General features: G+C 44.0%; 2 protein-coding genes across 2 annotated transcripts; one reads left to right on the top strand and one right to left on the bottom strand.

The window, feature by feature from the left end:
• Nucleotides 1-7,824: 7,824 nt before the first annotated feature.
• Nucleotides 7,825-14,006, bottom strand: si:ch211-214j24.15 (GTPase IMAP family member 8). Its single transcript, XM_061846468.1, has 7 exons — nucleotides 13,995-14,006; nucleotides 13,577-13,592; nucleotides 12,023-12,733; nucleotides 11,180-11,712; nucleotides 10,364-10,532; nucleotides 9,250-9,873; nucleotides 7,825-8,473 (listed from the first exon to the last, which is right to left on the bottom strand). Exons 1-7 carry the CDS (start codon nucleotides 14,004-14,006, stop codon nucleotides 7,881-7,883), a joined length of 2,658 nt encoding a protein of 885 aa, XP_061702452.1. The 3' UTR covers nucleotides 7,825-7,880.
• A 2,989-nt stretch (nucleotides 14,007-16,995) lies between these two features.
• On the top strand, nucleotides 16,996-20,775 carry LOC133515090 (migration and invasion enhancer 1-like). Its single transcript, XM_061847357.1, has 4 exons — nucleotides 16,996-17,289; nucleotides 17,416-17,513; nucleotides 17,594-17,670; nucleotides 20,291-20,775. The coding sequence occupies exons 1-4, from the start codon at nucleotides 17,258-17,260 to the stop codon at nucleotides 20,372-20,374; spliced, it is 291 nt and encodes a 96-aa protein (XP_061703341.1). The 5' UTR covers nucleotides 16,996-17,257; the 3' UTR covers nucleotides 20,375-20,775.
• Nucleotides 20,776-22,400: the final 1,625 nt, after the last annotated feature.

Below are 22,400 nucleotides of genomic sequence, written 5' to 3'. Positions count from 1 at the left end.
CTTTACGTTGTCATATATTCATGGCCCGGCCGGCTCTCGTCCTCCAAACCGCGCTCGGGTATCAGGCCTTCAAAAAAGATGGAATGCAAGCCCGCGATGAATTAGTCCCTACTGTAGAATGACGATACAGATCGTCTTTCTCACCGTATTTCACGCGTTTATTTAAAACAGACCCCAACATGGACACCTCCCAGGCCTTTTTATATTTATGATCCCTCCGTCTATGAACTTTGAACCCTTGGCGTCGACGTCCTCGAACTTAAAAGTTGATAAAAGACTTTGCAGGAAATCTGGTCAAGTGAACGCTTCCGTTCCGGGCTCAAATTATAGCCGTCGTACAGCCTTTATTAACTACGCCGCGTATGCTTTAAAGAAGACTTATTGTGGATTTTTTTTTCCACAATGTTAAACAATATTTTAAAAGCATTCACAGTAATCCAACCACCGTTTTTTTTTTTTTTCCTGTGGAACCTGCGACTGTAGTCACTGAAAAATTGATACAATATTTCAAGGATAGCCCGTTGGGATGCAGCATCTACTGTAATTTTCAAGGGAGTCCTTGCAATACAGAAATACAATCACCAGTAATACCAAATTGGATTTAAAATCAAAGCCATACCTTATTACAAAAATATTTAAACATTATTATTATTATTTGGCTGGCAACCAGTTCAGGGTGTACCCGCCTCCTGCCCGTTGACAACTGGGATAGGCTCCGGCATTACCCGCGAACCTCGTGAGGATAAGCAGCGAAGAAAATGGATGGATATTATTATTATTATTATTATTATTATTATTATTATGATACTCCAACACACGCACACTCAATCACTCACACGTTACATTCGCCTCACCCAAGTGTGTCAAACTTATTTTTGTCGCAGGCCACATTGTTGTTCGTTTCACCCCGTTATGACTCTGAAACCATGAAAATCTTTTGCCTCATCATATTTACACATCAAATTTATGAACTAATTTTGGAATCAGAAATCAAGCGGAATGGGTTTTTCAACTATGTTTGATGCTTTGTAACAAAAAAAATGCTTGCGGTATCGCAGCTTTATTATTAATCCATCCATCCATTTTCTTTGCCACTTATCCTCACGAGGGTCGCGAGTAGTGCCGGACGGAGCCTATCCCAGCTGTCAATGGTACACCCTGAACTGGTTGCCAGTCAATCGCAGGGCAAATGGAGACAAACAGCCGCACTCACAATCACACCCAGGGGCAATTTAGAGTATCCAATTATTGTTGCATGCTTTTGGGATGTGGGAGGAAACCGGAGTGCCCACCCGGAGAAAACCCACGCAGGCACGGGGAGAACATGCAAACTCCACACAAGGATTGAACCCAGGACCTCAGAACAGTGAGGCCAACGCTTTACCAGCTGATCCACCGTGCTGCCTTTTTTTTAACCCTTTTATTATTAATGATATGACAATTTGAAATGTTACAGATTTGAACAAAAATCACCAAATTTGATACACTTGATTTGCCTTTGCAGGCCACATAAAATCACAGGGCAGGCCACATCTCGCCCCCTGGCCTTGAGTTTGACACCTGTGGCCTAACCCTCGCCAACCCTACAACTAGCCAATATTACACAGTATGCATGTACAAAGACTAAATACACATATACCGGGATGAGAATTTTCTGTGGATTCGCAGATTTCTGATTTTATTCAGATGAAATTGTCATTTTTGTGAAACGTGTAAATTCATTGAGAAAATTTTTGGGGGGGGGGGGGGGGATTACGGCATGACGCGGGGCGAGGCTGTGATCAAGACCGGCCGCCGGCTTCTATCGGCAACCCTCGTCATGAAATTAGTCGCAGCTGTGATCGCGGAAAACGTCATTGCTATCTGTTTACATTAAAATTGTTCTTTATAATAACAACAACAACATTCCGATTTCCGGCAGCACTTTGGCGGTATTACGTCGGTATTTTCGCTCTGATGTTCACATTTCATAGAGAACCATTCTGTTTACGGCGGCATATTTATAACTTATAGACATACGTACGCATATGTGATTGAGCGGTCTTCACGTTTGCCGGTATGGCGAAAATCTTGTCGCGAAAAGATGAAGATCATGCCAGGGAAATTGATTAAAAACCACAGGGTAAAAAAAACTGTTTCAGACGGGCATGGCTTGAAAAAAGTATAACCGTGCAGATAGGAACGAAAACAGTATCAACACGTCCCACCGAGCACATACAAAAAAGTGGACGTTCCCGGCAAAGAGCTGTGCACTCTGTGTTCCGATAGGAGCAAAAAATATCCAGGAGGGAGACATTTTCAGTGTTTTTTCCAAATTGGTCATCCTCATCCCTACATAGTGTGTACTCTAGCATCAATATGAAGAACAGTAAATACCAAAAAAAAGGAAGAGAGTCCAGAAGAGAAGGAAGGTTTGGCAAATAGACCGTGCCCAGCGCTTGAATGTGAACCTGGATCTTCACCCACCCGAGCTTCCAAATTATGGGCAGAGAAAGAGAAAGTTTGGAGTACTCAACTGTTACAAAAAGGGGAGAGAGCGGCAGGAGGAAATGGAGAAACCAGCGTTCCCCCAAGAGGGATGTTGTTGCACAATGAGACGTGTTTACAAAGCTTCTACACAGCAAGAGAGGAGCTCACTGGCGGAAACGGACGAAGCCCCAAAATGGCCACCGAGCTCGGGCGGCCGTTCGCATCGACCTTTTCCGGGCGGATGTTGCGGACAAAGCTTTTAAGGAAAGAGCTGCCGATGCGGATCCGCTGAGCAGATGCGTTCACAAAAGAGACGGTTGACAATGACGTCACGCTACGATTTGCTAATCATGCTGATTGAGATTTGTGAGCGTGTGCGTGTGCGTGTGTGGACAAGTGCTACGGATAATTGATGGAGAAAGAAAACAATCACAAGCGGCTAAGACATTTGTGATGATTTTAATCAACTATGTTGACCAATTATAGTGAATTATTAGGGTTTGCTGCTACGGTTTTAGTCAAACATTGAAAAATATAGCAGTACTGTATAGTCGCCGACACCGTATTCACCTGCAGTATGTCGTTCGCTGCTTCATATCGCACATTTTTTGAAGCAATTGCTTTTATTTTTGCCAGTATACTTGATGTCAAATGTGAAGGGAGCGCCGCGGTCACCGATGCACGAGTTAGCCATTTATCGAATGCGGCGAAACCATGAAAACACAGTGTGCATAATCGGGGAAAAAGCTTTATTTAAAAGTGTGTTTTGATAAGTGAAGTGGGAAGGGGCAAAACTATGAAACATGACAGATTTTCACCTTGTGCGGCTGAGTCTGAAACGTATTGTTTCGTAATAAGCGGGGATTCCATGTCGGTGAGTCTAGTTTAGTTTAGCCTTGCTTAATTACGGAGTTAATTCCGCTTCATGTATTATTGCAGCTAACTTGCAAATATGGGTTATTTTCACTGACATCACATTTTTTGCTGAATTAGCCACACACCGCTGCAGGCCGCCATTTAGCCTCTCTACCTAGCGCGTACCAATACGGAAGTCTACGGAATACTCTCGGTTACTGTTTGTGCTTTTGTGTTTCACGGGCATCTCGGGACTCAAGTCTTCTTCCGACTTTTTTTCGACAACTCTTCGCCAATTCGCTGAAGCTTTTTCCAGAGTTGCCAGTCGGCGCGCTCTTCAAAGCCTGGCGATCCGGTACATAGATCCGGCTGCGTAAGCGGGGACATCGTCTAACAATTCCAACAAAAGACTTCTTCGGACGTTCTGCAGCTATGTGCTTTCCGGAGACTTGGCTTTGTAGACGAGTGCCCGACGCGGCTATCCCGCTACCCGGTCTCGACCTCGTCGCCAAGCTAAGCTAACAAGCTTAATTGATACTCTTTTCAGAAGACCAACATAACAGTTAAGATCCTTTTTTGTTAGTCACTTGAAAGATTCAATAATTTTTTGAAGATTTATTTATTCTGTCTTTCTGACATTGTCATCAAATTTTAAACAAAGATTTCACTTTGCTTGTGGTGAACTAATATACAGGTTTTAAATGGAATAAATGGAGTTTGAAAAAAAAAAAAACTAACACTCCACCGCCTTTCGTTTTCCCTGTTAGCATACAGGTGAGTGCTCCTCCTACATGATTTCTGTCACATAGAGTAAAAGACCATAGAGTAAAAGATCAAGGGCACATTACTGCGCCTTTGTTACGCAGTCCTGAGTCGCATGATGTGTGTACACCAGGTAGCCTAGTAGTCAGTCGAGGCAGCCCAACGGGTGACGTCACGCGAAAACAACCCATAGTTTATGATATGTATCACAACCGGTAGTTTGAGAAGTTTAAATGTTTCGAAATGACCTGCGCCAGGGACGTTGTTGTAGTAGTGACGTGCCAAAGGTAAATTGCTAGCTCAGCATTCACGGGCTTCCTTCCGCCCGTCACCATAATGACTTAGCGGCGTTCCGGCTGTTTACTTGGTCACAGGGCAGTTATTTCACTTAATTGTTTCCTGAACTTTGCCCTTGAGTTTTGTTTTTTTTTTACCCCCGCTCTTGGATTGATGGCGGGCACTCTGTTGCCGACTTGGATTGTGTGCGTGTTGGGCAGCTGGTGAAAACAAATATACCCAATTTCTTTGTGACACTGCCATCAAGTCGAGACGTGACGCTCGGAATTAAAACCCTCGCTTAAGCATTCCGGTGAAATTGTTCCCACCTCCGAGATTGGCCATCGCCAGACGTTCCAAATTAGCATTCCAACTCGGTTCAATTGATGTTGTGGTTACTTGCTTTAATTACTAACACCCCCCCCCCCATTGGGGATATAAAGGAAATTAAAGCACTAATCGGCAATGAAGAGGCCCCCGCACGCCGTTTTTCATTATGAATCCTAAAAAGTTTGACGCCATACGTTACCCACATTAGACGCATAGACAAAAAGCTTCACCCATATGCCGAGGACACTCGAGGGTCGTTTGAGCTAAATCCCTAGCAAGCGTTCATCAAAGTACGAGGTCTGGAATTCCCGCAAAATTGTGACTTCAAAATGGTTGCGCAGACATGCTAACCTAATTTTGTGTTGCTCAATCAGGAGAGAAACATTTGGATTGTTTTCGAACTTCCCAGGTGACACCAGTCCTGAGGCGATTCATGGAAAATGGCTCATTCAAACCAAAATGGCTGACTCTCTGTTCAATTTCGGGCATGGATGGGTCTTTGAGAGTTTTTCGTGCGTCCTGTTATCATAGACACGTCTACCCGATTTTGTCTTGATCAGTCAAACTGGTGTCTGGGGCTTCCAGTTTTTAATGCTTCGAGGACCATCGCTCGGAGAATCCGCCCGGTTGCCGCTGAAATTTCCAGTTTTTAATGGAGACGGATAAGTAACGGGCGGTACCTCCGCGGAGAGACAAAGCGAGGGGAGATTCATCCCTCCTTCACTTGCTCCAGGCGGCGAGGCCACGCTAATGAGTGGGGGTGGGGTGGTGGTGGGGGGGGTTTGAGGATAAGGTGGGCACTGTGATATGATTTAAGGAGGATGAATATAGACCTACAGGGACAATTGGAATCCGGGGAGATGGGAAAAAGATTTGCTGCCGAAGTGATGGGGAACGACACCGTGATGATGACTCGGGCGTGTGCATGTACGTGCGTGCGTCGAATCTCTACTTTGCCATCATGATTACAGTCAGTCCATCCATTTTGTTACCCGTTTGATGTTCTGTTTTTTTGTTAGTTTTTTTTTTTTTTGGGGGGGGGGATGTATAATCAATAATATTAAAAAAATATATACAAAAGGTGATCAACATACCTGACGATCTAGTGAGAACAGTGAGATGATGTGTGCGGTGGGTTTCTGAGCTCCGGTGTGACGGTCTGAGCGCTCCCCCGTGCTGAAAAGTCTCCTTGTGATGAATTCGCATGCGTTACTCACAGAGATTCTTCTTCTTTCCGATTTTTCCGACGTTCCTTCTGACACAGAAGCTATTTTCAAAGAAGAAAACATCTCACAATCGAGTGAAGTGACCGGGAAAATATTACCCTATCGTTTTGAGCCGTATTTAGATGATATGCGGATCACTTCTAATCATCAACAGACCCCCCGACAGTATGTATGACAGTATGTAGCGTACTCAACTGCGAGCGACCATGCGGCCGGCCACGGTCGCTCACTGAAAGAAGGATACATATACACACCGAGTTGTCATTTGGAACCCACAAAGCTCTCGTCCTTTGCACCGTGCAATCCATTTTTCAGGAGGAACCGGGTCTTTTGGAAAAGTGTGAAGAGTGAATCCATCCTCCCGAGTGTTCGAGCAATATCCAGCTATACAACAAGCCGGCGTTTCAGCTAACGTACATTTTTCTAAGTTAGCGAAAGTTCCAGCCGGTCCGAAAACGAAAGGCAGCCGGCGTCCGTGTAGTTCGTGTTCCAAGCAGCGTAGTTTCCCAGAGCAGCGGTGAGAAGAAGCCTCCTTGTCCGTCTTTCTCTTTCCTTATATAGGCACTCCTCGAAACATTTCACACAACAATAGCGAACGTGAACACTCGACAAGTTGTCAAATGGCGCACGTTGAAGCATGGATGGTGACGTTTCAGACTGGCGGGAAGTTTGCAAAATATACGCACGTGCACGTTAATCACGAGAAGAGTTTTCAGCACCGGGAGAATGCCGGCATGCTTTCCTATATCTTTACACTTGACTCAAAATAGAGAGCCAATTACTTCTCTTTAACTTCTGTTACTAACTAGACCAAGTTTGTTTATATGTGCTCTGCGATTGGCTAGCGACCAGTTCGGGGTGCACGCTGCCTCTCGCCCAGTCAACTTGGATAGGCCTGCGACCCCCGCGCGTGAAGGGTAAGTGCTGCAGAAAGTGGATGGATTGATAATCTGCCAACGACGCTAATTTTTAAGCATGTGCTTATAGGAAAACCACACAATAATGTCTGCATCTTTTTTTTAAGTCTGTTTTTTTTTTTTCATTGGCTTTGTGTGGGTTGAAAGTATATTCCCACAATCCCAAGTGAAAGCTGGAATAATTGCAAATGGATGCCAGCTGCCTTTGGAGTAATATTGGCTCACATTTGATCATGTTGGGGTTCGCTGTACCACGTGGGCAGAACCAGTGGACTTGGATACTTATGCAACAGCAGCCCCTGGTGGGAAAAAAAGTGTCTGAGTTCTCTGAGACGCAGCAAGAGAATGCTGTTGAAAAAAAAATGATGATATTTTCACGTGTATTATTGTATTTGATCAAAATATTGGGAACAGGTCACTGCAACCACAATAGTAATCATTTGAAACCTTATCCCATTAGACCTGAAACCCAGCCCTGGTCTACGTTTCCTTGTATGCTTTTATAACATACAAAATTTTTAAAAATGTAGTTCTTTTTTTGCTAATAATGTTCAGCGCCACTTGATGCAGTAATATTATCTGGGTTGAGATGGAAAATAAAGTTTTATTTTGAAAAACTTATATTAACTGGCAGCACGGTGGATCAGCTGGTAAAGCATAGGCCTCACAGTTCTGGGGTCCCGGGTTCAATTCCGGACCCGCCTGTGTGGAGTTTGCATGTTCTCCCCGTGCCTGCGTGGGTTTCCTCCGGGCACTTTGGTTTCCTCCCACATTCCAAAAACATGCAACATCAATTGGACACTCTAAATTGCCCCAAGGTGGGATTGTGAGTGTGGCTGTTAGTCTCGATGTGCCCTGGGATTGGCTGGCGACCAGTTCAGGGTGTACCCCGCCTCCTGCCCGTTAACAGGTGGGATAGGCTCCGGTGCTCCCCGCGACACTTGTGAGGATAAGCGGCAAAGAAAATGGATGGACGAATGTTATTTTAACTCAACCTTCCCATGTGAAGACAGTTGTACCTCATCTTGAGTCTGCCGAGTGTCGTTCATTGGTGTTTATTTTTGCATCTGAGGTCCTGTATGACCTTCCAGCTGAGCTCCAGGCTCCTCCTCACTTCTGTCAGGTCCTCCCGGATCTCCTCCAGCAAGTCCAGCTTGGATAGTTTCCTTTCGATGGACGAAAGCAGGTGCTCCCCTGATTGCGGGGCGGCGGCCCACCCAGGCTGAGGCGATGGTGGGAACGCAGTCGAGGCCTGTCGCTCCCACAGCGTGTCAAAATACGAGTCGATGAAGGCTTCCAGCTCCTCCAGGCTGCTCCAGTCTCCAGTCTGGCTGAAGAGGGAGTGCTCCAGGCGGGCATACCCATCAGGAAGTGACCCCTGCCGGGGTGGAGGCAGCACCAGGAGCATCATGGGAAGTCTGGATGGGTTAGCATGGAGCCATGTTGGTACGTTGATGCTGAAAGATTTCAATCTGTCCCGAAGCACAGCCAACAAACAGAATGTGGCGTTGCCGCTGTTCCATGCGCCTGACGGAAGTCCGACTTGTTTGTCGGCAGATGAAGATTCACAAGAGTCCACTGAGGGATGCTCACTGGAGGACTCACTGAAAGGTCCAGTGGAAGAGTCACTGCACCTAACTGTAAAGCAAGAAACAAGTTGAATATGGGACTTTAAAACATATTTCAAACCTTAATTTGAAACCTTAGCCGTTGTTTGAAAGCCTAAACCACACTTGAAACCTTAATTTTAAAACCATAAATCTCATTTGAAACCCTAGACCAGGCTTGAGACCATAGTTTCAAATGCCAATTCTCACTTGAAACTCTAACCCTGACTTGAAACTGTACTTTAAAATCCTAACTCTGTCTTGAAATGCTTAACCTTGTTTAAAACCCCAACCCAGGCTTGAAACCCTAAGTTCAAATGCTACAACTGATCCAAAACCGTACTTTGAAACCTGAAGGCTGTCTTAACACCCTAACCTAGGCTTGGAATTCTGAGTTCAGACACTAACCGTGACCTGAAACACTAATTTCAAATGCTGACCCTGATGTGAAACTACTTTGAAACTGTAACACTGGATGAAACTATGAACCTTGTTTAAAACAACCCAGTCTCAAGACCAAAATTTTGAACACCAACCCCAAATTGAAGCTCTTCTCTGAAACCCTAAATCTCACTTAGAACCCTAACCCTATTTCGACATCTTGAAATACCAATTTGAGGCACTAACCCTGACTTGAAAACCAAATCTAGAACCGTAAACCTTTTTGGAAACTTTAACCCAGTCTTGACAAGCTAACTCGGGCTTGAAATCCGAAATCCCAATTCTAACTAGAACCCTCAACTCGGGCTTGAAGTCCACATTTGAAACCTTAAATTTTGTTTATGACTTTGTTTTTAAAGGACTCACAGTCATGTGAAAGCTGATGACCGTCACTGGGCATCAAACTTAGATCCTTGCACAGCGTGGCACTATTGTGGTACTGTGGGCCAGATGATCCATTCGTGGTGTGAGACTCCCCCACCATCGCGCGCTCCACCTTCGCCATCAGCTGTAGAACCTGCGAGGTGCTGAATCGCCGCTTGTTGTCCAACATGTGGTATCTGTTCCCGCACTTGGCAACCAGCTCCCTCAGCGCCGGCCCCTCGCTCTCCAGCCGTTGTTCGATTCCTGTGTCGCCCAGCCAGTCGCCGTGGCTGAAGACCACCATGGCCCTCCTCCAGAGCCCTCCCATCTGTGCCTCCAAGGCTCTCCCATGGCCATCGGTGAAGGCGGCGCTGGCGTTCACAACCACCAGCACGGCCCAGGACGGCGTCCCCTTCATAAGGTCGGTAGTTAGAGGGAAGTTGCCCGGCGTGTCCAGTACAGTCACCGCCCGTTCGCCGATACGGCCTCGCCTCAGGGTGCACGAGGTAGTAGGACGGCCTGTGTGGAAGCAGTCGTGGCCCAGCAACGTGTTGCCGCATGAGCTCTTTCCCGTTTTGCTGCCACCCACCAATACGAGCGTCACTTCAGAGAGGGGGCGGGACTTGTCTGAAACAACAATAAGCTTTGAGTAGGTCCAATCAATAACTTTATGACTACAGCCTTGAGATACGACCCAACTTTGGAGTTTTTCAGGATTTAAGATGTCGATAGGCAGATTGCATTGACTTGCAAGCAAAAATTTCAACTACATCGCAGTTTTTTCTATATTATCTGTCTACATCTGTCGCTTCAGGGTTACCACACAGACAGCTAACGCTAAAATTTAGCCCTTCAAGATGATTTTACATTATCTGTTCGCATATTTATGTGGTTTATTCACAATGAGTTGTTGTTTGTTTTTTTTTTAGGTTTAATCTGACACTGAATTTCAACTTGATGCAGCATTTAACAGCTTGTAGCCTCTTTTTTTTCGAAAATGTGTTCACTATTTTTTTAACTGTTCGAATCTTGACATTTTGCTCAAAAAGTCATAGCAATAACAAACAAAAATCAAAAATCGGGTCACTCGTAAATCGAGGTGCTGCTGTTGGCTCACCATCTTGCACGTTGGCCTCCCTCTTCTGCTGTACCATATTCATCTTCCTCTTCTTCTCCTTCAGGCTCATCATCCTCACCAACTGCTCCTCCTCTTTGGTGTCGGCCCGCCAATGTCCGCCGCCGCAGCCCGCCACCAACTCCTCTATTTTTGCCAGCAGCTCCCTCACCTGGAAACGTCATTTTGTAGCCATAACCTTGACTTGAAACCCTGACCTCGATTTAAAAACCTGACCTTTGCCGGGAACCCTACTTTGAAACTGTACTCCTTCGTTCAAACCCAGGTTTGAAACCTCAGTTCTTGTTTATAACCTTTGCCAAAGCTTGAAACCCTGATCTTGACAAGAAACCCGAAACTAGGCTCACTGTGAAGCCCCAACCCAGGCTTGAACCTGTATTTTGCTTCTCGAACCAAGTCTCGAGACCCTACTCTTGACTTGAAACCTTAGCCTATGTTTTAAACAAAGTACTTTGTCTGAGACCCTAACCCTGGTTTAAAATCTCATTTGAACCCCTGACCTTTTTTGAAACAGTAACCCTTGATTAACTCCGTAACTCAGCATTGTAACTCTAACCTGAAGCCCTAAACCTGTTTTGAAACCAAGTTTAGAACCCTGACTCTGAGTTGAAGTCCAATTTTTCATCCCTTACCAGTCCTGAAACCCTAACCCAGATTTTAATCTATATACTTTTTATGAACCATTTTTGTTTCTTCATCCTGAACTCTGTCTTGAAAGACCTACATTCATTTTAAACCTTACTCTGAAACCCTAAACCTGACCAAAAACCATAATTTCAAAACCTGAACCTAATTTACCTGGAATCCATCCCCAGCAGTCCTGTTATTCAGCACGTGGGTTCGATTCCTGCAGCGCTCCACCAGCCACTGCAGCGACTCCCCCTCGCTCTCCACGTGCTGCTCGGCGGCCGTCTCGCCCAGCCAGTCCCCGAAGCTGAACAGCACCATGACCCGGCCCCAGACATCCCCGCCCAGCAGCTGCAAGTGCTCCTGCACCGCACGCCGGTAGGTCTCGGAGAAGGCGCGGTCCGGGCGCACCACCAGCAGGAAGGCGTGCGGACCCAGACCGCAAAAGGATGGGCCGAGCCTGATCTGACCACGGTCGAAAGCAGTGCTCTCGTGGACGAAGAAGTTCATCCACCAGCCGGGGGTGTCCACCACCGTCACCTGCCTCCCGAAGGCTGCGCCTCGTTCGATTACGCAGCGAGCAGTTCTTCCTGTGGGCCGCCGCCCTTGGTCCCGGCCCAGAATGGTGTTCAGAGAAGACGTCTTTCCGGAACCTTTGGCTCCCAACAGCACGATCCTGATGTCAGGTAGAGGACGAGCCCGCTCTAGAAATGTTGGATGAAAGAGCAACTCACATTTGAACTAATCCTTTCAATCCTTAGCCTCTTGAGAAACTCTGTGGTTTGAAATTCTAATTCCAAACTCAGTTGAACCCAACCAGTCTTACTTGAAACCCCAGCCCTTGTTTGAAACGCCAATTTAGATTCCCTAACCCATGCTCAAAACCCACATTTAAAACCCCAGGTTTGACTCAAAACCCTACTTTTAAACCCAACACCACCTTGTTCCTCTTGACAGAGACCCTGACTCTGCCTTTTAACTCTGCGTTTAAACCTTAGACTTTGAAATCCTTACCTCTCATAAAGGCCCTGTGAATTTTCACGTTCAAAAACCTGGCGCGGGCGTCGTCCTCCACTCGTCTCTTCTCGTCCTCTAGGGCCCTGCAAACGCTGTCCTCCATCTCAAACACTTTGTTTCGGTTGGTGGTGACCAATCTCCGGACGGTCTCCATTAGCTCCAGGACTCGACTTATATCGCTCAAGTCGATGAGGTGGCATCTGTGTCCGACCTTATCCCTCAGCCAACCAAGGGCTTCCGACTCTGAGAGCTCCCAGTCCCGTTTCTGGTCGGGTGTACCTAATGATGTGAAGACCACCACGCAGTGGTGCCACACCTCGGGCCCAAGCAGGCCCACATGCTCCTCCAGGGCCTTGCGGCGCTTCTCTGTGAAGTGCGAGCCAGCTTTGACCGCCACCAGGAAGACGTGGGGTCCTGGGGAGCACATGGCGACGCTCCCCTGGATCTCCCGGCGCACCATTCGTGCACTGTCCTCCGCACCGAAGTCGCACCACCAGCCCGGCGTGTCCACCACCGTGAGCCAGTGTCGGCCCGCCGGGGCCACCCGCCGCAAACAGGACGTCCTCTCCGAGGGGGCGAACTCCTTTTTGCCCAGGAGGAGGTTTCCCAGGGAACTCTTCCCTGAGTTCCTGCCCCCGAGGAGCACTAACTTCAACTGGGAGGTCCACCAGCCATCCACTGAAACCACACACAAACATAATTTATTAGAAAAGAACCATTTTTTGGTATGAGGAGTTAAATTTAACCGCACTATTGTTGACTCTGTTTACTGCCCAATTTTAGGAACTAAGGCTTATTTAAGGAACCGTTTTAGTAACTTAAGTATTTAACAGAACTATTCCATTTTTATTACAAAAGTGATTGTTTACTGCTAATGTTAGCATCTTAGCTGCATTAGCGTTGTTTGGAAGAAACTGTTTGGAGTTCAAGTATAAGAGCATTATTGGTAGCTTCATTGACATAAAAATTATTGTTTACCACCCAGAACTATCCCATTTTTATTACATAAGTGATTGTTTACTGCTAATGTTAGCATCTTAGCTACATTAGCGTTGTTTGGAAGAAACTGTTTGGAGTTCAAGTACAAGATTCTTTGACATAAAAATTATTGTTTACCACCCAGAACTATTCCACTTTTATTACAAAAGTGATTGTTTACTGCTAATGTTAGCATCTTAGCTGCATTAGCGTTGTTTGGAAGAAACTGTTTGGAGTTCAAGTATAAGAGCATTATTGGTAGATTCAATGACAAAAATGTTTGTTGACCACTCATTTTAGATTCATTCAGCTTCATCTTTCATTGGTTAGGGAAATATTTTAAATATTCTCGCGACCACAGCCACGTTTAACACTCATTTTAGAATCTGGGGCTCACTGGGGAGATATTGGCTTTACCAGGAAGGCCCAATTACTCTTCTTTATTTAGGATGGATCCATTTTTGGCAACTTAATTGGGCTTGAGATGCAACACAAGGAAAATGTGTTATTGGAGTTGCTGGAATCAATCATGTGTGTTTACTTCTCAGTTCATGCTGATTTAGGTTTTCTAAAGAAGCATTTTTGGTAACTTTGGCAGGCAATCGCTTGAAAAGCAGAATCAGAATCAGCTTTAATGGCAAAGTGTGTAAAAACACGCAAGGAATTTTTCTACGGGACACAAAAAAAAATCAGATCTGCTGGAAAAAGTAGAAGTAAAAAATGTGTATAATAATGCTAGTAGTTGTGTTAATAATTGTGTACTCCAAATGTTAGAATATTGGACAGTAGCAGAAGTAATAAGACACATCAGAAGCAATCCCAAAATGTATATTTTGCCACTAATAATAAAAAATAGCCATGAGCAATGAGATTTTTAAAATGTACTGTGTGTCTAAAATGATAAACTTGATAAATGTACACCAGAAATATGTGGTGCTAACTGATGAAACGATGAACCCAAAGCAGAATGTAAATAATATAGTAGCAGAACCTGTTTGGACATGGATAGTAGAACATTCCTCACCCAATCACACCCACACAGGGCTCGGGACTACTTAGCAGCTCTTGAAAAATTGAGGGTTTGACATGTGTCCAAAAAAAAAAAAAAAAACCACAATTCATGAACGTTGTAACAAAGCCCTGAGTTTGACTTACCTTCTGAGTGCTCAGCGGTCGACATTCTTTCTCTTCTCTTTTATTATTTACCCTCTTCTAAACGTAAACATGTCATCTTGTCTCTGGAAACGTGACCTAAACTCTGCTCAAGTGTACGTCAGCGTTCCCACTTTTTATGCCTTTATGGAGGTCTGAAGGTCTGCAGAAATCATCCCACACAGCAATACACGCACGTCTCTGAGCGGCGGGCCTCCGTCAACTTGCACTTTCCCACGTGGGTTCGTCTCAATATTGAATGCAAATATTACTACAGCTGGAATTTATTTGTCAGATACAATTAACTACTTTTTTGTTTGTTTTTTAATAAATGGCAGCGAGAACTGAGGAAAACATATTGAGGACAATCTGGAAATTTCTTAGTGAAAATACAGAACCTATGGCTTCATTTCCGAATGAAGTGCGAAATATGTTTCATTACTGGACAAAAAAAAGCATGTTCAGTATCTTGCAAAAGACGTAATTCTTGCTTTTTACATTGAAAGTTATTAATTTACAACTCTTAAAATTTGCTTATTTGATCCACTTGTGTACATAACTGTAGTACCATTTATGAATGAATTTTGCTTTTTTTTTTCTTCTGTAAAATCAAAAATGTTCGTGTTTAGAATGCAAAGCACGAGAAACATCCGAAATTTTAATTTCTAATTGAAAATCCAAAATAGCTATGGAATAATTAAGTAAATAAAATTTGTCTGTCTTGAAATTCCAGGCGCATTTGGTGATAAAAACAAAATTGTAATACTTTTTTCACATGAATCATTCCACAGTATAATATTGTCACCGTGTCCAACAAAAAAGCAAAATTTGGCTTGAAATTGCGCACAAGAGTTCATGGATCAGGAGGACAACTGTAGATGGAACAATTCTACATTGTTTATGCAACAACAAACATTTAATATTGTTCCCTTTGTGTTCAAGATACATTTCTGGTCAGAAATCTGAGATAGATGCTTTTCATTGGACAGTTAAATGATTGCAGTGCTTAAAATTAATTGTTGAAAAGCTGAGATATGTTACCGCTTTTAAATAGAAAAGACAGAAACGTTTTACCCTGGAACAGATCATTCCTATTTCTCTCACTTCCGGCGGTGGAAAATTGGCAAACTCATGTATGCACGCTTGATTTTTTTTTTTTTTTATTACTCAAAACTAAAATATCTAATGAGATACTGACATCCCCCCCACCACCACCACCACCACTCCAGATTAACAGTTGGGCTAGAGCCCAGTGAAAGACTCTATTGTTGGTGTTCGCTTTTGATTCTTCCACGCTTGATTTTCCCCATTTCGTGCATGTCATGGTACGCTTGAACTGTGGTGAGACACTAGAGTACCAAACACACGAGGCTCAGTGAATAAAAAGGTGGTTTGTGCAGAGGAATAGGATGACTCAACCTAAGCTAGTTGAAATGAGTACCGTAATTCCCGGCCGACAAAGCGCACCTGGTTATAAGCCTCGGTCGGTACACAAGAGTTTAACACTGGCGCCTAGCGTTAAAATCTTTTTGTGTACCGAGGCTTATAACCAGGTGCACTAACGCTAGCGCCGCACTAATGCTACCAATGCGCTAATGCTAGCGCCGCATCACCGCATAAAGCGTGAGTAAAATGCCGTGGCTTGTAGGCCAGAAATGACGGTAAATGAACTTGAATAAAATGTTTTTCAGGACTGGAAGAACAAACAAAACAAAATGAAAATTTTTTCTATGAATAGGTTTCCAATTACACCATCTTGTTTATCATAGAGGTCAGAGAACACAGGTGATAGGATGAAGCGTGAAGTTTTTTATTATATGGTTAATTTATTCAATTGGTCTAATGGTGGTGGAGGAATGAAGATTAGCTGAAGTGCAACAGAATATATGTGCGTGAATGAGAAACGAGGAGGGGGAAGAGTGAGGCTACAGGGAGAAGAGATGGCGAGGGTGGATGACTTCAAATATTTAGGGTCAACAATCCAGAGCAATGGTGAGAGTGGTCAGGAAGTGAAGAAACGGGTCCAAGCAGGTTGGAACAGCTGGACGAAGGTGTCTGGTGTTCTATGTGACAGAAGAGTCTCTGCTAGGATGAAGGGCAAAGTTTAGAAAACAGTGGTGAGGTCGGCCATGATGTACGGATTAGAGACTTTGGAAGACACTGAAGAAACAACAGGAAGCAGAACTGGAGGTCGCAGAAATGAAGATGTGATGGTTCTCGCTCGGAGTGAGCAGATTGGATAGGATTAGAAATGAGCTCATGATAGGGACAGCTAAAGTTGGATGTTTTGGAGACAAGGTTCGAGAGAGCAGACTTCGATGGTTTGGACATGACATAGAAGGGTGCTGAGGATGGAGCTGCCAGGCAAAAGAGCGAGAGGAAGACCAAAGAGAAGGTTTATGGATGTGGTGAGGGGAGACTTGAGGGCAGTTGGGGTTAGAGAGGAAGATGCAGAAGATAGGCTAAGATGGAAAAAGATGACACGCTGTGGCGACCCCTAACGGGACAAGCCGAAAAGGAAAAGAAGAAGAAGAGGTCAGAGAACAAAGGTGATAGGTGAAGCGTGAAGTTTTTTTCTATCGTTAATTTATCCGATTGGTCCGACGGTGGTGGTGATGTCATTGCAAACCTATCCATTGTTATGACTTTTTGTTAATCATTAAAATAATATAAAAATGACGATAAGGCTCAAAAATAAATTGTAAATGAAATCATCGAATGATGGGAATTCCTGTGGGTCAGTGAAGGCACACTCACGCGGGAGTGACGTGTGATTGGTGGAGAACAAGAAAGGCGAGCGTGGACTGATGCCGTCGAACGGATGCCACAAACCTCAGGAGAGCAGCCGCGTTTCTGTTTTGTCACTTTGAAACGCTGCAAAGTCGCAAAATAAACGCGAGAAAGGTTTGGACGTCGAGTCTTCGGCTGGTCCTACCTTATGTCAGACCAGGAGACGTCATCTCACGTGACCAGTGACGTCACTGTACCCCCGCCCCCCGCCTGTCGAGGGTTTTATAAAAACAAGCTAAGCGGCTACTTGACTCATTTGTGTAATATTGTGTTGCAACCTTCTGTTCTTCGCTCACATCACCGGGGGAGAAAATGGGAGTGGTGACAATACGAGTGGAATACTGGTACAACTTTTAGATCATTATGCCATTACATATATATGTATGTTTTTTTTAATATATGCTGTTGGTGCAATGTCTCTGTGTGTTGCTAACTGCTAATGCTAACCGAGCTTCTCCGTCAACCTGCAGCGGCAACTGAGGCTACGAGCCCCGCTATCAGGAGCTCGCCCGAGTCGTCAAGGGCGAGTTTCCCGATGCGGACGTGTCGGGCTTCGTTGGCCGCAAAGGTAAATAATAACGGCCGCTATCATCTTGAAGCGTGACACGGCTTTTGTTCCGGTAGTCATACGTTGTTCTTCTTTTGTAGCGAGCTTTGAGATTGAAATCAACGGGCAGCTGGTCTTCTCCAAACTGGAGCTCGGGGGATTCCCATATGAAGATGATGTGAGTAGATTGATGACATCTTTATTTTTTTTTTTTCCTCTAAACATGAACTACGTTTACGGATTTATTTCATATACGTCGAAGTAACGTGTATTATAAGAATGTGCCGTAGTGTGTTTAATTACCCGTGATGTACCGAAACGAACATTCTTTTCCGAAACCAAAAATAACGCGCAACCTCGGAAGAAATTGCGATAACATTTTTTTTTATTCTATTATGAATATCACTGCAGACCCGGTATAGGATGAAAAGAAATTGATTACTTTTCAATTGTGCGACATACTTATTACAGTGTAACCATAATCGTTATGTTGCTTTTGATATTTGTCATTTTAATGTATTTAATCAACCTTTTCATGGCGGATGCACATGCAGCCAAATGTCATGCTTATAATTTTGGTATTTCCTGTATATCCACTATTTTGTCTAAAATGATGGCGAGGACCCCACTGTGGCACTAACCAAGATTGTATCATAAATATTTATTACATCGATGTATTTTTAAACTTACGGGCCGTAGCGGTGTCATACAAATTAGATTCCGGTCGTGTGTTTTTATGGCATTGTGTATTTTTCAAGCCATACACTTACTAATTTGAAACTATTTTCGTCTTTAAAGTTAGTTAATGTCTGCTCTTACAGAGCCGTCCTGTGTCGAACTTTATTGCCAAATAATTTACCGTAATTCCCGGCCTACAGAGCGCTCTTGGTTATAAGTCTCAGTTTACAGAAAAATGCTACAACGGCGCTAGCGTTAGCGCTGAATTTTCTGTTTAACAAGGCTTATGACCACGTGCGCGAGCGCCGCGCTAACGCTAGCGCCGCATCACCGCATAAACCGCAGGTTTGAAAGCGTGTGGGGAAAAAAGTCGCAGGCTTGTAGGCCGGAAATTACGGCAGTTTTATGACTTTGTCACAATATCTTAGCAATTAAGCGTGGCTTAATCAGTCCTCGTCCTCACTCTTTTTGATCGCGATGCTTCTCAGATGTGGAGGGTTTTTTTCATCACTTTCGAGCTGACTGTTAGCTACTTATGCCGCCGGGTAGAAACAGGGCACAAGGCGAACGTTTTCTTCCTTGTTTTGATGACAAAAATTCTCATACTTTTTATGGCGAAACATTGACCCTTGAACGTTTTGGTGTACTGTGTTCCTCGCGATATCGCCATCCGGCGCCCGCACCCACGCTGCATCTTTATGGGCTTTTACTAAGGGTGTAACAATTTCATTTCGCAATTATTTGATTTGTATCACAGCTCTTTGTCTGTTTGTTTTCAAGCATGATATTGGCTGATTTCAAACGATACAGTTTGAAACAACCCAGTGGCTTTAAATCGAAAACTTTCTTAGTCGCACATTCCGCAATGCTCTCAGCATCTTTCATGTCAACATTTTCACACAGCGATCGCATTCGTAACACTTAATAGCGATTGATGTATACATCCCAACTGCGTCTCTGTTAGAAGTGAGCGAGCTTGACAAGATTTAGCTCGCACCAAAGCGTGTCGTATTGCTATTTTCCCGCTTGCCGCCTTCATTTGTAGTCCTACAGCCAGTGCTTATCAATTAAAATGCTTTAAACACTTTGGTGTCTCTGTCCATCAACTCTGGTCACTGGCTAGAGGGGTGTTTAAGGTGAAGGCGGGTAGGAAAAGAGATGGCGAAGGTGCATTTTTAGCAACCCCAAATGTGTTCCTGGCAAGACAGGCGCCACTGCAATTCGATTGGTTTTTGTATCTCGGTCAAGACGGGCTACGCAGGTGTTACGAAATGATCATTCTAAATATGCACCACATATTGCGCTTTATCAACACCATCACAGTGTCTGAAGCGTTTTACAAAGCCTCACAGTCACACACACAAGCATTAATTCACCAATGAACCAATCAAAACGGAGGAGTTTAGGGCCAAAGTTGGTGCTAAAGTAGTTTAGGATGCGCTAAGGCAGTAATTTCCAACCTTTATAGAGCCAAGGTGCATATTTTACAATTGGAAAAACCCCACGGCACACCAACAAAAGTAAATGTCACCAAAAATGAATCGATTAAGTACTGTATGTACTTCCTACCATCTAATAGAAGATGATTTTTTTTTTTGTTCTGTCCGTCATTGTGCCGCACTGGCAAAAATAGATGAATAAAGATACATTATTTCTTTAGCAATTACATAAAATTGGATAACTTCCCACGGCACACTAATGTGATTGGGAATCACTGCGTTAAGGTTAGGTTTAGTGCGCCACACTTGGGTCACGTACTACTTTTCGCGATTGGAAGCATTAGGGCGAGTTTAACTGGGATGCGACCAATCGCAGCGCACCAGGGTGTGTACTCCCTGGAAAGCACGTGGGATTCCTAATCATGCGGAGCTCGCTCGTCAGACTCCGCATCATTCTGCCCGAAGAACCATCCGAATATTCAACATTATTTACAAAACACTATTAAATGAGAGAGGATTTAACATCACATGATCAAGATAAGAATACATTTTACAGGACCTATTGGATACATTGTTACTCCAAACTACCGGAATTTTCCTTTAAATGTCCCCCCTCAAGCTTCAAATTAAAATTTTGGAAAATAGATAGCAAGTTTGTATTTTCCCCCCTCGTTTGCCCAGGTGATAGACACCATCCAGAAAGCTCACGACGGAAAACCTCTGACGAAGATCAGCAAGAGCCGCTCGCCGTGCGTCATCATGTAGACAAAACTGCGCGGCTGGACCGGACCGGGCTTTCCTCAACATCTTTCTGTTTTAAAAAAAAAAAATGTGGTGAAACCCCCCAGATGTGGACCGAGCAGCCATTTTGTTGAAAGCCCGGCTCCCCCTCGTTCGCTCTTGACACCGCGCCGCCGAGCCGCTAATGACTGGCGCTGCCGCAAAATAAACCACACGGCTGCGCTACGATGACTTCCCGTGCCCGGCGGTCACGCAACCCGTCAGGAGCGGGCGACGGGGAGAATGTTTGGTCGAAATTGAAGGCAAGGTCAGTAAGAAGTCATGAATTAACTTTTTTTTTCGTTTGTTTTATTATTATTAAATATAGGTTTTCAGATGCTGTGCTTCTATTGACTGAATGAATAAATTCACTGCTTGCAAAACTGTGTTTGACACTCTCGATTTACTTGAGGGACATTTGCTTCGCAGCCTCGGCGACCAATCCTCTTGTGTAAACTTGTTTTCCTCAGTTCATCTTGCAGGAAGGGATGAGTTGTCTTGTTTTGTTTTTTTTCCTCCCAGGTCAAACATTTATGTATCCAGGAAGTCCACAGTCTTCACTCTAGGGGGCGCTAGGTTGTTTTTGAAACAGATCCCTTGTGTAGTTTGTGCTTTCAAAGAGCTCTTGTTGAATTATGGATTATCTTTTTTGGGGCGGGGAGGGGGCCCTGTGAACGAACACACTTTTGTGACCCACTAGAATAAAGGTGAAATCCAACTAATTTCAAGTTTCAAAATGAGACGCGAAAAGAAAAAAATACTTGTTTGGGATTTATGTTGTCAGTGGTTCATGGAATACAAAGAAGATGTAGTCAAAACAAATATGCAAATACCAAGTGAGAGAACCATTTTTATAGTTTTTTTTAATTGTTTTATCAACATGGATGTAGATTATAACTGCAATGGCATTCATAAAATATATAAAAATTGTAAATTCTATGTTCAGAACAAAAAGTAAACTAATAAATAGAAAAAATAGGTTGTGATAAATATTTGGGGTAAAAAATGGTAGATAACTTGTAAAATGTTTCTCTTAATTTGCTACTGATATGTTTTATTGAAAAATCGAGTCTAATTTAATTTTTTTTTAAAAATAAAATCTTGCATTGAATGTGTGTGTATATATATATATGTATGTATGTGTGTGTTAAATTTGATGAACGCTCATATGTTATGTCATTATATGCTAAAGCGGAGGATGCACAAGATGGGATGGAAAAAGATGACACGCTGTGGCGACAAGCCGTAAGGAAAAGAAGAATATATTAAATTATAAAGCTTGTCCTTATTAGGTCATAGGTCACCTGATAGCTAATTCTGCACTGGTCACCAGTCAATCACCAGCAATTTTTATTTAAAGAAACAGTACAAACGTTAAAAGCAAAAATGTTAAAAATCACAGGTTGTTCAATTTTCAAAGTGTAACGTAAATTTTCAAAAATAGCCTTCAAGAGTATAAATGGACAACTCTGAATTTAGTGTAACATTTGGTTCAAAATTCCAGCATTGAGTCAATGGCTTCCGGCCCACACGCGGTTCCTCGTGGCCTCCCACCTCCATGAATATGAACTAATTAAAGTACGACTGTATGACTAATTAAGTATGACTGAACGCTGCTCAAGCGGCTTTCGTTCCACGTTGCCCCCTCCCCCTGCTTGTGTTTGTCGTCGGGCGGGCCCATCTAGAGTCATGATGCGCAGCAACAATGACAAGTAATATGATCCTTTCCAAAGACAATAATGGTGACTTTATACGACGCGTCGAAGGTGTCTTTGTGGCGTCAGGGTGTGTCAAGGATGTTGCTGCGTGGAGTCAGCAGATAGCTGGCTGACGCCGCTGATGATAAGCGAGCCTCAAACTCACTCGTGCGTCGACTTGGTCTGGGCCCCCCTCGCCCTTCGCGCTGTGGGTGGGCCTACTGTAGTCCAATCATTGCCCAATAATCTCCACATTTTTGTAAACAAGTTTTTTTTTTTTTTAATTCTTGTTAAAAATGTAAAGTTCATTCAAG

This window comes from Syngnathoides biaculeatus, chromosome 16 (genome assembly GCF_019802595.1).
Source record: "Syngnathoides biaculeatus isolate LvHL_M chromosome 16, ASM1980259v1, whole genome shotgun sequence".
Classification (NCBI taxonomy): Eukaryota; Metazoa; Chordata; class Actinopteri; order Syngnathiformes; family Syngnathidae; genus Syngnathoides; species Syngnathoides biaculeatus.
Note: the sequence above shows the minus strand (reverse complement) of the source record. Positions and strands in the feature narration are given on the sequence as shown.

What these genes read in the sequence shown, in the direction of transcription:
- si:ch211-214j24.15 (XM_061846468.1), bottom strand. An exon ending in TCACAGGGCCTTTATGAGAG is followed by an intron (nt 11,713 to 12,022) that starts GTAAGGATTTCA and finishes CAACATTTCTAG; the next exon opens with AGCGGGCTCGTCCTCTACCT. An exon ending in CTGCTGGGGATGGATTCCAG is followed by an intron (nt 10,533 to 11,179) that starts GTAAATTAGGTT and finishes TGACGTTTCCAG; the next exon opens with GTGAGGGAGCTGCTGGCAAA.